Source organism: Centruroides vittatus, unplaced genomic scaffold (assembly GCF_030686945.1).
Source record: "Centruroides vittatus isolate TY-2023 unplaced genomic scaffold, ASM3068694v2 contig_738, whole genome shotgun sequence".
Lineage (NCBI taxonomy): Eukaryota > Metazoa > Arthropoda > Arachnida > Scorpiones > Buthidae > Centruroides > Centruroides vittatus.
In genome coordinates this window covers 1,247,550-1,261,796 of record NW_027122474.1, presented here as the reverse complement: position 1 = coordinate 1,261,796, position 14,247 = coordinate 1,247,550, and the positions used below count along the sequence as shown (strand labels likewise).

Genomic DNA, 14,247 nt, shown 5'->3' with positions numbered 1-14,247 from the left:
ACTACCGTGAAAAAAAAATTCACATATAAAAGGAATTATGTGACAATAAAAAAGACTTTATTAGATATAACTGTTTACAAAATCTTTTTCCAAAATGGTAATGAGAAAAAATGCATGGGAAAATACTTAAAAAATTTCCCACATTTATTCTCCACTACATAGGGATAATACCATACCTGACTAACCCACTGCAGAAAGGTTAATAAATGGCGAGCGCATCATCTGAAGTACCTGTTGTTCAAATGTTATTTCATTTTGAGCAGTAGAATACACTCCAGAGCCCTCTGAGTTGGGAAAGTTTTAATTTTGACAACACTGTATATAAAAATATTTATTGATCTCTTTTTGATAAATATTTAATAACAAATTATAATTTCCTTATACAGACTGCACTGGTATTTTTATTTACTTTAAAATGAAATTTAAACATTTTCATGTTAACATTCAGGAAATATTTTCCTTTAGATTTATTATTTTTGAATAGAAATTAGTTTATAATAATAATTATTTACCTAAAATGCTTTAAATGAAATTTCTAATAAATTTGGCTGGGAAATGAATTGCAGATTCAAATCCATGTAAGAAATTTAGGAATATGACACTGAAAGGATAAATGTAGATTAAAAATATCTGCTACATATCACTTCACATTATTTTATTGCTAAAAAAAATATATATATTTATTATTTTTATTTATATTGGAAAAAATACTCTGTGATTATGTTTTAGATAAAGGTATATTTTATTGATATTTTCAATGAAAAGAAATTTATTAATTATATAAATTGATTTGAAAAAATTTCTTTTAGATTAATATTTCTGTTGTTTTAATATTTACATTTATCTATAACTTTTTAAATAAAATAGTAAATTTTTAAAATTAGTATGAAAGCACAACTTTTAAAATAAATATATGGCATAATTTAAAATATTGTAACATTTTTATAAGCATTTATTGAAACTTTCAACAATTACAGCATTTTCTAAAATGCTGCTTGAATAGTTGATAAACTGAAAATATTATTTTATAAAATAAATAAATATTTTTAATTTATTAATTATGCATTTAATTAGCTTAAAATTATGGCTAATCATCAGTATTAAAAAGATAAAAAATTTGATGATTTAAAAATAAATAAAATTTGATGATTTAAAAACAGACAATATGAATTTCTAATTATAAGTCTTTTCAAAAGCAATTGCATATTATTTCCATTTGCTTTTCATATATTTTTAAGTGGCATTATGACTAATCAAGGAGGATAGTTTTCTCAGAAAATAAATTTATATTTTTTATGTTTATTTTTCTATTATTTTAAAGTTGAAACATCAGACATTTCTCCGTTTGATTAATAAACCATTATGAACGAGCAGTTATTTATTGTGATATTGTCACAATGTCAGGCTGCAATTTTTAATCATATTTTTAATTTAAAATATACAGTGTACTCTACATCTCAAATTATTAGTGGCTTGCCCCTGTACATCATACTTTTCCTTTAACAATAGAGATATGCCAGTCGTCTATCTAATGCCTTTCGGGGGAAAAGTTTTGAATTGGAAATAACACGACTTCCAGTTTGCGTCAGAAGTTTTTATGTAGTTAATCAGGGTCTCCTGCCCCTAAGGTTTCCATATCTGATTTCATATTTCGTCTATATAACTCCATTCTCGAGATTAAGGAAAGACAGACAACCAGACAGACTGACAGATGGACGACATGGGAATTTATAGGTCTACAGTTTTTTCAAATTGCAGTCCAAATAACAATTTCAAGGAATGAATCTGAAATTTTAATGTCATTTATCGGATAAATATCTGGTAGCAATTTGTAAGCTATTCCTTTGATTTGTTATGTGGAAATACTCCATATTTACTAGACTTAAAAAAATTTTTCATGATCAGGTTACACTGTAAACAGGATATAAGTGAAAAAAAATTTTTTTTCTTGTTTACATTTTGTAATTTTAAATATACATTATATTTCTTATCAAATATTTTCAGCTTTTTGTAAAATATTCATTCATAAGAGTTTTTCAAAATTTTGTATACATAAAAATATGGTCTTTATACCTCAAACTTTTAAAAGTAATAAAATTAATGAACGACTATCTCTTTACTGTCAGTTTTTTTTTTCAAAATTAACTTAAAACTAGTGCAGAAAATATATAAAATAAAGCTATACTTGCAAATACTTTAAATGAAATTACAATTTCATTTTCTTTAGGAGAAAGAAGCTACAACAGATTTTTTATTATTATTTTTTTTCAATGTAGATTTTTATGGAAAGATAATGTAGTTGTAATTTCATCCAAAGTATATGCAAATATATCTTTATATTTATTATATAATGTTTTAATTTTAGAAAATTAACATCAAAAAAAGGAACATTGTTCTTTAATTTTATTTGCCTGTGCTGTACTTATTTATATGTGAAAATTTGAATTTAGATATATAATTTATAATATTTGTATTGCATGTTTTTTCTGAAACAAATTTCTTAATTTGCTTTAATAAAAAAAGTCTGATTTAAAATATATATATATATACATATATATCATAAAAGAGACAGAAAAATAATTTTACAGCTAATTTATTATCATAATCATCATTTAATTTATATAAAATTCCTGATAAAATGTTATTTTAATAATAAAAATTAATAATTCTTTCTTCTGAAAAATTCTATTTAAATATTATTAAGATCAGGAGATGTAAGTAATAAAATTTAAATAAATTCCCTTGAAAATGCATCAATCTCGAATATAATTGTCAAATTTTATTGGTTAGAATGAGACACGGAGGTGACGCAACAAAAATGACTGCTTTAATTTGCAGAAGAATTGCGCTATAATATACAGTTTATCTGTCCATCCGTTGAGCTGGTCAAGATGTCATCCTTCTGCGGGAAATATAAATTTGTATCTAGCGAAAATTTCGACGAATTCCTTCAAGCTTGCGGTAAGTTTTTGTTTTTACTTCTCTCTTCTTTCCTTATTTAATTTTTCAAGTATGTTTTTAAACACAAGAGAACGTTACAAAATTTCTCTTTAATAAATTTGTTTATCATATTCAAATGTTTTTATGCTCTTAATATGTTAAAAACATTATATATTTGTAATGAGAGAGGCTCTACCACTGGTCAATAGGGTCAAATTTAGCCGGGACATTATATCTAGGACAACCTCAAAAACATTTTTTTTTTTTTTTTAATACAAAAAGTTCCGAAATTCCCGTTATACAGCGTGTTTCATATACGACGTATTTTGTAAATTATTTATTCTGTTGCATTTCTTCTTCAATTAAGAAATGAACTTTTATTTTATTTATTTATTTATTTTTTGCCCCCGTAAGGTGTCTCGGGCCTCTCTCGACCTTTGAAAAGTCCTGCATATAATTTTTTGCATAATAATTAGAAATATTCGTTATTGTTTACATTGTGAATTTCTCAAATATAGAAGGTGCAAATGATTTGAAAAATTAAAAAAAAAAAAAAAATTATTTAAATCCAAATACAATAGTTGTTCGTATTTAAATTTTTATTTTATATAATGATTCTCATATAGCAGTATAAGCATTCTGGAAAGGTATCTTGTTTCAGTCGCCATGTGTTCTTTTGAAACATTTTTTTTAAAATATAATTCATTGAAGTGATACTTTAAAGAATATTATCTGTGTTCAACTAATACGTGTTACACCGTTAATGATTCAAAAACATCATTACTTAACTATGTTATGTGACGTGAATGTAGTACGTACGTATAGAGTTATGGACCATATTAAATCTTGTTTGTTTTATTCCTCGATTGGCTTACAAAAACAAGTATCGCATGCCCATATTTCGGATTATATATCATCAATACGAGAGGAAAAACTCGAATGAAATTTCCGTTTTATCGAAAATCGGTCACGCAGATTTTTGCATCAAATAACTTACTTTCATTCCAAACGATTAGGAAATATTTGTAATAATCATTGTTTAGATACGATTAATTCTGTAACAGAATATTATTTGTTAAAATGAAGATAAATGTATACAACAATTGCGAGAATTTACTAAATTAAAATCGTTTCCTTAAAGGAATTGTGAATTTTCAGTCAAAAATCAACAGATTTTCATCGAAAATCTGGCAGTTGTTAAGGTCATTTGCAATGCGTTATTTTCTGAAACGAAATTGTAATTTGATTTCCCACTTTCGATCCAGAATCTGTATTATTATTATTATTATAAATATCCTCAATAACGTGTACACATTTTTCCATTTAATTAATATATGTTCTTAATTAGAGACATGTGGAGATAGCTATACAGAGAGAATGAACATGATTAACGAAAAGTGCGTAACTGATTGAATATTTAAAAAAAATCAAGTATGATAGATTAATTCCTTTAATAAACAATTTCTGTTGTTTTTCAATGGAAACTGTGTTTATTTTCATATTTTTTTTAAAAACTGTTAATTAGCTTATCTGTTATTTTTCCAATTTGAAGGGTTTTCATCGTTGAGATAAAGCGTGTCAATTTTTTTAAGGAAGAACTTCATTTTCTAATTGGTTATTCATTATGTTAACGTTATTTTCATCGTTTTACCGAGGTCTAACATATTGCCAGTAATCACTTCCTAATTGTTCCTTCTCACTCCGGGCATGGGCCTCTCTACTAAATAACGAATCATCGTCGATTGAGACAAAATTGTTAGTGTCAACGTCTACACTATGAAGAATATCGACGTTAATTCTACAGTAAAAGGGACTTATAGATGAATTGTGCGGAAGTCTGATGGAAGAGTCAGTCAAAAATTCTTGAAAATTAGTTAAATCGGTTATGAAATGCTTATATTTATGAAACAGAAATGCGACAAGCAAAAAAAGTTTAACTTGAAATTTTTGTACTGTGTGTTGCCATTAAATTACTCCAATTAAATTCTAAATTATGCGTTAAAATTAACGCATTGTTTAGAATTTAATTGGAAAAACTGCAATATGATTAAAAATCAAAATTCTGGAAAAAATCTGAAATAATATATATATATAGACTATATATATATATATATATATTTACAGATATCAGATGATCCTGAATAGTGTATTTTTCTATACGGCATTTCATAAACTATTTTTATCGTAAATCTTTCTCTGCATGTAAATATTTATTTAATGGAATGAAAATTTACTTTCAGAAGATTTAACGACTATAATATGTTAGGCCTTTATTCTAATCAAGAAAAAGATTAACAGTCTTATCTCTAAATTCCTCAGCTTACTGAACTTGTTTGTTTTTCGGAAATGTCCATTTTCTCTTGTTTTGTCCTGATCTTGTTTGTCTCTTTTCTGTTTATCAGCGTAATATTTTGAAAAACTGTTCAAAAAACCTTTATTTTTAGGAAAGTAATTGTTCATTTGTAATCAAAATGATTCGTTATCGCAGATTTTCATTTTTAGAGACAGTATTATATAGAAATTCATTTGTATATAAAGGTAAATAATTTCGGCTTTGGTTGGTGGTAGCTTTATACTCGTATGTTACGGGTTGGCTGTTGTTGATTATTTGTATATAAAGGTAAATTCCTAAATAAGTATATGTAACAAGCCAATGCGCTACTTCATTTTAAACATGTTTCTAAAAGAAAAATTTAGATTTTGATATTAAATTAAAGTGGTTTATCTATCTCTTGATTTGTTTTATTTTGTGAAGGATCTGGCTTGCTCCAAAATTTTAATATGTAATAAATTTCATACGACTCTTTCTTGGTTTATGCATTATGTCAGTGTTTCTCAACCTCTAACGAATCGTCGCCCCCTTCGATAAAACCGTTACGTAGCATCGCCCTATTCACTTCGAAAAAAATTTTGTTAATCGGCTAATCAGGACCCCCGAATATTATAATTCCTGCCACGTGACAGAAAAGGGTTAAAAGTGGAAGGATTATGGGAATGCTATTTGTTTAATTATTGTACGATTTAATGAATAAAATATCTAATTATTCTTAATATAATGTTTTACTATATCGCCCCCAGAAAATTGTTTTTCGCCCCCAAAATATAAATTGTTGCTAATCGCCTCCCAACATGGAAAAATCGCCCCCGTTGAGAAACACTGCTTTATATAGAAGTTACGTTATTGTTGCAATGTTTTCAGTAAAACAAACGAGTAAAATATGCACTTGGATTTGTAAGTAAATACAAATGAAATATTGCCATCGTTGACTTTTAATAAATAACATTTCTATCTACAGATTTTTTCCAACAATTTCCAATTTTATACCTTTTTTTAGAAAATTTCTTAGCTTAGTTGAATTTTAGTTTCAAGAGAATTCTTTGTTGATCTAATAAGTGTCCCATGGGCCCTTGAATAAAAACGTACCGGATTCTCTTATCGAAGCGCAAATAAATTTATTGTAGTGCGTGTTGACATACACACTTTAAACATGGTGCGAGCGACGTTCCTACGTCGATAATGTTAAGCCGGTGGAAGACATTATGTAAAAACATGATGTCTAGACAATTTTTGATCATCTTTAATGTAGTGTTCCCGCTTATGTTGAATACTTGTTTAAATCATAAGTTTTTCTAATTTTTGATCTTTGGAAATATAAACGTTACCATCAATGGCGCGTTATACTATAGGAAAAAAGGACATTTGTCTATGTTTACGAATACCATCATTAAACTAGTTTTAAGATATATCTTCGTGTCGATAATTTCTGTCCAACATATTCTATTGTATATTATGATGATAAAATATGCAGTTTTATTGAAAGTTTCCAATTTGTATAAACGATAAAGTAAATGCAATCTTTGCATATTTCGAGGGAACTATTCAGGTTCGTTACACGATCCCGAAGTCTAATTTCGGAAATTTAGTACATTCAGCATTATCATAAATCCATGATCCAGTAATAATTGATATGGCAAACATATAAATTCTCAAACGTATTTTATAATTTCAAATGCTTAAGCATCATCAATGCTTAAAATCCCCATCACTTTCAGTACAAAGTAGAATAGATGATCAAATGGATCGGAAAGTTAAGTTTCACAAAAATGGAAAGGTTAAATGAATTTTGTTTGCGATTGTTTTGCGTCGATAAAACAAATCGAATTATTCCCAGAGCATATTTAATAATAATTTTTCTCTTGGGAATTTAAGTTGGAGGGATCACGTTTCAGAATTGAATAAACGTTGCCCGATATCTTGATAAACTGCGGTTTAAGCTCCAGTCAAGTGCCAACTGGGCGTTCCCACTGTAACAAATATTTAAGTTTCTCAACGAATCACTCGTCTTAATAACTGCGTAAAAATTCTCCGCGGTTCCTCGATAAATTACTTTTCCTCTCGGTGTAAAATTGATTCGAATTCGAAAGGCTTTTATACCGTACAATTCGGACTTTTGTGAACATTTCGGCTCACATAAGTGTTCTGTCGAATTCCGTAATAGGCTAATTCTAGAAACTGTTGCTAAAAATATATCGCGAGGCATCGTTCATCTGCTATTTATCTATGTTATATCAGTCATAAAGCACGAGGCCAGATTGATAAGATTTAGTCGGATGACCTCGAATTTTGTGTAGGTCTGCAATCTATATTACATGTGAATATTAGTAACAATCGAGAAATATTTTAAAAACGCCAAGGTCGAGAGATGTGAAACGTTACTGATTGCCACTAATGAATAAATTGATCGACCAACTGCTATTCACACAGATAATTAAATCAACCATTGACAGACCTCGTTCAAAAATTACATAGAATGCTACAGACTTCCTTTCTCTCAATTATCAGCGAAGGATCTCTACGATAAAAAAAAACCCTCGCTCCGATTAATAATATGTATATTATTAAAGATTAATTGATGCAAAAAACCGACCCAATTCTTATTATTAATTAATAATTATTTAAGGAAGTTCGTCTGAGTCTCTAATTAGTAATTAACCATTGTTCCGGTATTTTCCCTATCAGTTTTTAAAATGTAACAAAGATTTATCAAAAATATTCGCATTATTTAAAACACAGTGGCCTAGGAAGTTTACGAAATGAATTAAACTGCGAGTAGTGATTATGACAACAACACTAACGGAATTACAACTTTTTTCCTTGTAGGCTCGTCCTAACTGGTGATAAATAGGTTTTTTTATGTTTGCATATCAAACCGTTTACAAGTTTATATCCCGAGGGCACTTCGGCACGCGACTTCAACTTGTTCCTCATACGTGTTTCGAATAATTATTACAATAGGCCTACATATATATACATCTGTGATCTTAAATACAATCATCGGTTAATTACCGTATTACGTAAAGCTTAACACGAGGTTTTTCCGACTCGATTTTTTTGTTTTGTAATTAAAATCCCAGATTATATTAATTAGCAACCCAATAGTTTCAGTGGGAAAGGGCGAGAGGATAGAGTGGTGCACGTTACACCGTAATCCGAGACTGGATGAGAAATTCTATGAGTTAAACGAGGACAATAGGGAATTTTTTTTAAGTTTTTAATCCACCACTTTTATTTCTAGCAAATTAAAAAGTAAAAAATTATAAGAAAATGAAATGAATTTATTTTTCGCATTAATACGCTTATTGATTTCCGGAACTCGAGGAATTGCGTTAATTTTCTGTTTGTTCTGGTAAATAAGAGACTTTTAAGGAAATTAGTGAGAATTTCGCTATCGGTACTTCGATAAGCTTCCGTTTTATGGGCGTACGTTTAATTTGAAGTTATTCTAGATTAAAATTCCAGCCTTAATAAATACAGAATACCTCTTAAAATAAATTAATTTAGTTAATAAAATAAATGAATGTCTGGAAGGAGTATTAAAAAGCGAATTGCGAAGGAAAGTCGTCTAGTTTTCACACAGACCTAAGAATTGCCGAAACGAAATCAAAGCGAACAATACGAAGTAGTGTAGTAATAAGAAACAGGCCTAGATATGTGTAATACGTAACGGAGTAAATACGGTATAGAGAGGTCTTAAATGCGCAATGTCAGCGCTTTATTCGACCTTGACCGAGAGGGTAGTTGTAAAGCGTAAGAAGATATCCGCCGTTCGTGTAAAATGTCGGCCCTTATCGGACGTGATCCGGTAATTCGTCCGTAGGATTTGCCCGTTGGTAGAACAAATTAGAAAAATAGTCCTTCGTATCTTTAATCGGAGCGTAAATGGCTTACGGAAAGAAATGAGTTATTTCCTGTCTTCCAAATAAGTGAACAAAAGAAGAAAAAAACAGGACGAATGCATTAAGTACTGCCGTCGTTTAGTTCAATGACTCGCATCGACCACGACCTCCGCGTTCGCACGTATGCAACGATTGCTCCTAACTTTAATTACGACCTCTGTTATCATTTGCACCCTCTTTACTATGCCGTTCCACAGATTTCTTTCTTTTTTTCCGCTCTCTTCCCATCCCACTCGAAAAATGTATTCCTTTTAAAAGCTCCTATAAAATTTGAATATTCTCTCTCTTTTCTATCATTTAGGTTTATTTTCCGCAAATACGAGTATAACGCTAATTAATCGATATTAAATAAATTGCGATGTTTTAATTCTGGGGAATATATATCGACGTTCTCTACGTTATTTATTCGAAAACGATCGTTATCTTTTTATATAACTTAGGCCTACACTATTATTCGATACGTTTTAATGTCGGCTAATTGACACTACTTTTGTTTCTTTAAATATTGATTTAACCTAGCTTGAATATTTAAAAAATTTCTCCGGTATCAACTTTTTGTTGCGCAAAATTTCATTGGCAAACGGACGAAAACATACTTTTCTTTCACTTTTCTAAATACATGTACCGTTTTTGCTGCGGGGGTTGTCTTTCCCTTTTCTACGAAACACGAACACTCACGGGGACAAATTCCGAAATTCCCAAATGACCCGAAACTAACAACTGACTTTACCGAATTTGTTATCGAGACGTTAATTGGCCGAAATTCGAGCGATTTTCTTCCGTCGTTCGAAGTACGTTTTTCTAACACGTTCGTTAGTCTTTCCCTTCGGTTCCTATGTTTTCTGGTGTCGACTGGTACGACTTTTTATCGGTACTCGCCTATCTTTAAAGCTTTCTCCGGAATTTTTTACCTTAAGAAAGTCGTTTTGGAGTAGGCAGAGAGAAGCCCGTGGCTATTTTTTTCCCACCGAATTGGATTTTTAAATTCTGGATTTCCTCGAACGATTTTTCGAATACCAAAGCATCCGCGATACTCGTCGTTTCTAAATTTAATAGGAAGGAAAATAAACACTGTTCAATTCTGTTTTCTTTTCGCCGGGGAATTTAATGTTTACCGAATTATATCGAACTTCCGCCAATAAATAGTAGCCTTATTATCTCTGGTCACGAACTTTAATGGTCGAAGCGTTCGTATTTTTAAACGTTTCTGTCCGCGAAATTTTTATATTTTTTCCATCGAACGGACCGTTATTCCCAGCGGCTACCGTCCGCCATTTTCTGATATTTTTCGAGGAGTATTCTACGGCGTACGCCAATGGTTTACGCAGGCGAAGAGCTTATCCGAATTTACGTCGTCGCCTCCTTAATTACAAAACGGCGGGAAGGCCGCAAACGGCCCTTTAGTAATGCCAAATATGCAGATCCGACCGGGATACGGATAACGGACGGCAGATGGCGCTGCCGGCGAAGCATCGAATGTAGACAGAAGAAACGCCGGAGAGCAGTCCGTTCCGGCGAAGCGACGACGAAAAGAGCTGTAAAATGGCCGACTTAAAGGGAAAATACAAGCTGGTGTCCAGCGAGAACTTCGAAGACTTCATGAAGGCTCTGGGTAAGAAACGGAAACCGTCGCATTTTATCTGATAAGACGGAGATAAGCTGCTTCTTCCGACGGGATCCGGCCGTTCGATCGACGTTTCCGGCCGCAATTTTTATTATAATCTTCGTTATCCATTTTGCCAAGAACGTTTCGATTTATTACGCGCCCTCCAACGTCGCCGGCGTAACGCTACGCGCCGGAGCCGACTCTACGGAAATTCCGGCGCCGGAGCCGACTCTACGGAAATTAAATCGGATGGGAAAATGGTGGACGTGGGGGAATCATCGATCCGACGGCGGAAAAAAATCGGACCGGGCGGAGGGAGAAGCACGTGGTCTACCTTTCTCTTGTGTCTCCCATTGTTCTCCGAACGGGTCCAGTCTGCCGCCCGCCAGACCTTTCTCCCTCGAAATCCGGCTTACCGCCTAATTCTAAGAAATTTAATACGAAAGAAATTTCCATTTTTTTCCTCTCTTTTTTGTCTGGGCAAATACAAGTCGAGGGAATCGTTTGCGCGTAAAGGACTTTTTCCGATTTTTCGGTCGTTCCCCTCGCCCGCCTACGTCACGTGATTATCGTACGTTATCGTCCGACCGATTTTCTTTTTGGTCTCGATCGTGCGCGGACATATTTATTCGCTTCCGAATTTCCAGACGGGATGTGTCGTAACGTCCGCTAAACGAAAAGAAACTAGAAAAAGAAAACATATATTTATAAGAATAATAATGGCGCTTAGCTTAACGCCGCTTTTCTTTGTCGTTGTTGTTTTCGAGGCTTAATGACGTTCGACGTTTGGTAAAATCCCAGGAAGAATTTCACGGGCGACGTCTGTCGATTCCCAAAATAAAATAATTTATCGCCGATCACGTGACTGGAAGGCGCCGCGGTCTGGCCGAACGGCGAAACCGGCGCGTCTTGATAAATTACGGATTGGGTGCTCGTTCCCGCCAAATGGGTGGGCGGGCATCGGAGGGGGGAAAGAAGAAGAAACGAAACGTTACGCATATTTCGTTCGTTGAAAAAATGGTATCCGGCGAAAATATTAAGCCAACGTGTAAATTCCGTTAAGGCCTAGGGGAACGGAAGCGGCGAGTACGCGTAAGAGGGGGAGGGGAGAAGGGAGATAAAGGAGTGATTCAAAAAGTTTTTTTTTAAATTGTTATCGCGACGGCAAATAAAACTTCGGCCCCGGAACGAAGATCGGCGGAAAAGACGACGGAGGGACGGATCGGACTTCGGAACGGACGGTGACGCGGCCCCTTTATCTGCGGGTCCGACGTTTGGGGCGTGGAGTATTTAAAACCGCGGAGCGTCTATCCCCAGGCAGTCGAACCCAAATTCCAATCGCGTCATGTCGGCTCTTCTGGGAAAGTTCAAGCTGGTCTCCAGCGAAAATTTCGACGAGTTCATGAAAGCCACCGGTGAGTCTTCCCTTCCCGTCTCTCCTCCCACGCGACACTTCCCCCCTTTTCTCCCGGCACGTGCCGGCGTCCGTCCCTTCCCGCTCCCAATTTTCCGGAATTTCCTTTTCCCGTCCGAACCGCAAAATTCGCGTGTATATATACACGCGAATTTTGCCGTATACTTTACGACTTTTTAATGTTCGTTGCTCTCGGCCGGCAGAACCCGAAGACGGTTAAAAAGAGCGAAGGCAATTTCGATATTCTCGGTCGGATTATAAAAAGGAACGATATTCGGCCGGGTCCGGGCCGGCGATAACAGGGGAAACGGGAAGGGAACGAACGGTCTGCGCAGAAAAGTTGGTTTTTTTGTATGTTCTAAGTCGGCGCCCTTTGACCCTTTCCGCGGTCGACGGACGGATCCTCCTCCTGCGAGAATTGAAGATTTTCGAAGGAAGAGCGAATTGTCCAGGCGGAAAAATGCGGTGGACGACGTAAAACGCAAAATTCGAGTTAAAAATTACAATTTTCTGCGGTATTCGGTGACCTTAGAAATGGCAAAAGCCCGATTTGTGTGGAATGCGCGCGAAATGAAATATCTGGTGTTTTATAGTAACTCGGATTTTCCTTCAAATTTCGGTATCGAAGTAAGGCTCGAGTTAAAGCCGAGAACGGTGGAAAGAAGTAAAACGTTATACCTACGGACGAATTTCTTTTCAGGGGTGGGGATGGTGATGCGCAAGTTGGGCGCCACTTCCAAACCCACGGTGGAGATTTCGCAGGACGGAGACGCCTGGTCCATCAAGACCATCACCACGTTCAAGACCAGCGAAATCAAATTCAAACTGGGAGAGGAGTTCGAAGAGACCCGCATGGACGGAAGCGTGGTCAAGGTCTGTTCCCTCCTCTTTATACTTTGTAATTAATTAACCGCGTATTCATCCCCGGCTCCGTTTTTAGACGGTGATTACGTTGGAGGATAACAAACTGATCCAGAAGCAGTTCGGAGACAAGGAAGTGGTCATCACCCGAGAATTGGACGGCGAAAAGTTGAAAGTGGTGAGTCTCCCTTCCTTCCGCCATTTTCTCTTCTTTTCGATTTGTTCGTTTGCTGGAACTTTTTCCGTCCTTGTATTTACAGATCTGCACGGTCGACAACATCGTGTCCACCAGAATATACGACAGAGCAGAATGAGACGCAGGTGTGGACCCGGGCCGTCCCCTCGCCACCGCTATTTTTGTTTCCGTGTTCGAAATTTCGAGTTATCCGTTTTGTAGGAGGACGCGCCGTTATTTTAGAGTATACGACGTTCATTTTGTCCGTTTTTGTACATCGTAGTTTTAAAAAGCCGCCGTTTAAAATTATTACGTCTTTTGCCGTTCGTTGGCGTCGGCGGATGCGTTCGAAAATACCAAAGAGTCGAGAAAAGCCAAAACCAAATTATATTACGTTTCCTTTTTATTGTTGACTGCACCATTCCACGTTGTAACGTTTTTTTTATAATAAACGAATTGTCCACGACACATTATCTCGTGGCTTGGCTCCCTTCTAATTCTTACAAATTAAACTCCCGGTAATTGCTTTATTTTACGGAAAATGCATTTGACGCTTAAATCGGCAACAAATTTTAACTATCGAAAGATAAAGTACCGTTCGGGGGCAGTCCCCCATACCGGCGGAGTGGGAGGATAAAAATAGAAAGGGCGAACGGCGGGGGCCTTTTTAACCGTAAAAGCACCAAGCTGGACAATTGCAAGTTTTGCTTGGTGTGTTTTTAAATTAGATGCGTGTGCCCGGAGGTGGCCACGCGGTTCCTCGATGGTATGGAATCTTTTAGTAAGAACGCCTAAATATAGTCGTAAACTTGTTAAATTACGGTAAATACGTAAACATTATTCGGTCGCATGATTCTAAGAACTGGTTTACGTTACAAATTCCTTTTCTTAAAAATAATTTAACTGTAGAGAACGGTTTTCTGTATGTTTGTCTTACTTTAAAAAGCACGTAACTTCCATTCCATTTTACAACAATTATCTAATTTTTTACTCGATAAATTCTGATATGTACCG

General features: G+C 34.4%; 1 protein-coding gene across 3 annotated transcripts; it reads left to right on the top strand.

Moving 5' to 3' along the window:
- The first annotated feature begins 2,805 nt into the window (after positions 1–2,805).
- On the top strand, positions 2,806–13,706 carry fabp (fatty acid binding protein). Of its 3 annotated transcripts, none has more exons than XM_067277252.1 (4): positions 2,806–2,961; positions 12,898–13,070; positions 13,138–13,236; positions 13,319–13,706. In XM_067277252.1, the coding sequence occupies exons 1-4, from the start codon at positions 2,892–2,894 to the stop codon at positions 13,370–13,372; spliced, it is 396 nt and encodes a 131-aa protein (XP_067133353.1). In that variant the 5' UTR covers positions 2,806–2,891; the 3' UTR covers positions 13,373–13,706. The 3 variants fall into 3 exon arrangements, with proteins under 3 accessions (XP_067133353.1, XP_067133352.1, XP_067133351.1); XM_067277251.1 differs by lacking the exon at positions 2,806–2,961 and adding an exon at positions 10,638–10,789; XM_067277250.1 differs by lacking the exon at positions 2,806–2,961 and adding an exon at positions 12,049–12,198.
- The last annotated feature ends 541 nt before the right edge of the window (positions 13,707–14,247 follow it).

Coding starts and splice junctions, on each gene's coding strand:
- fabp (XM_067277252.1), top strand. CDS start 2,892: ATGTCATCCTTCTGCGGGAAATATAAATTTGTATCTAGCGAAAATTTC. Junction 13,071..13,137: donor TGGACGGAAGCGTGGTCAAG/GTCTGTTCCCTC, acceptor CTCCGTTTTTAG/ACGGTGATTACGTTGGAGGA. Junction 13,237..13,318: donor ACGGCGAAAAGTTGAAAGTG/GTGAGTCTCCCT, acceptor TTGTATTTACAG/ATCTGCACGGTCGACAACAT.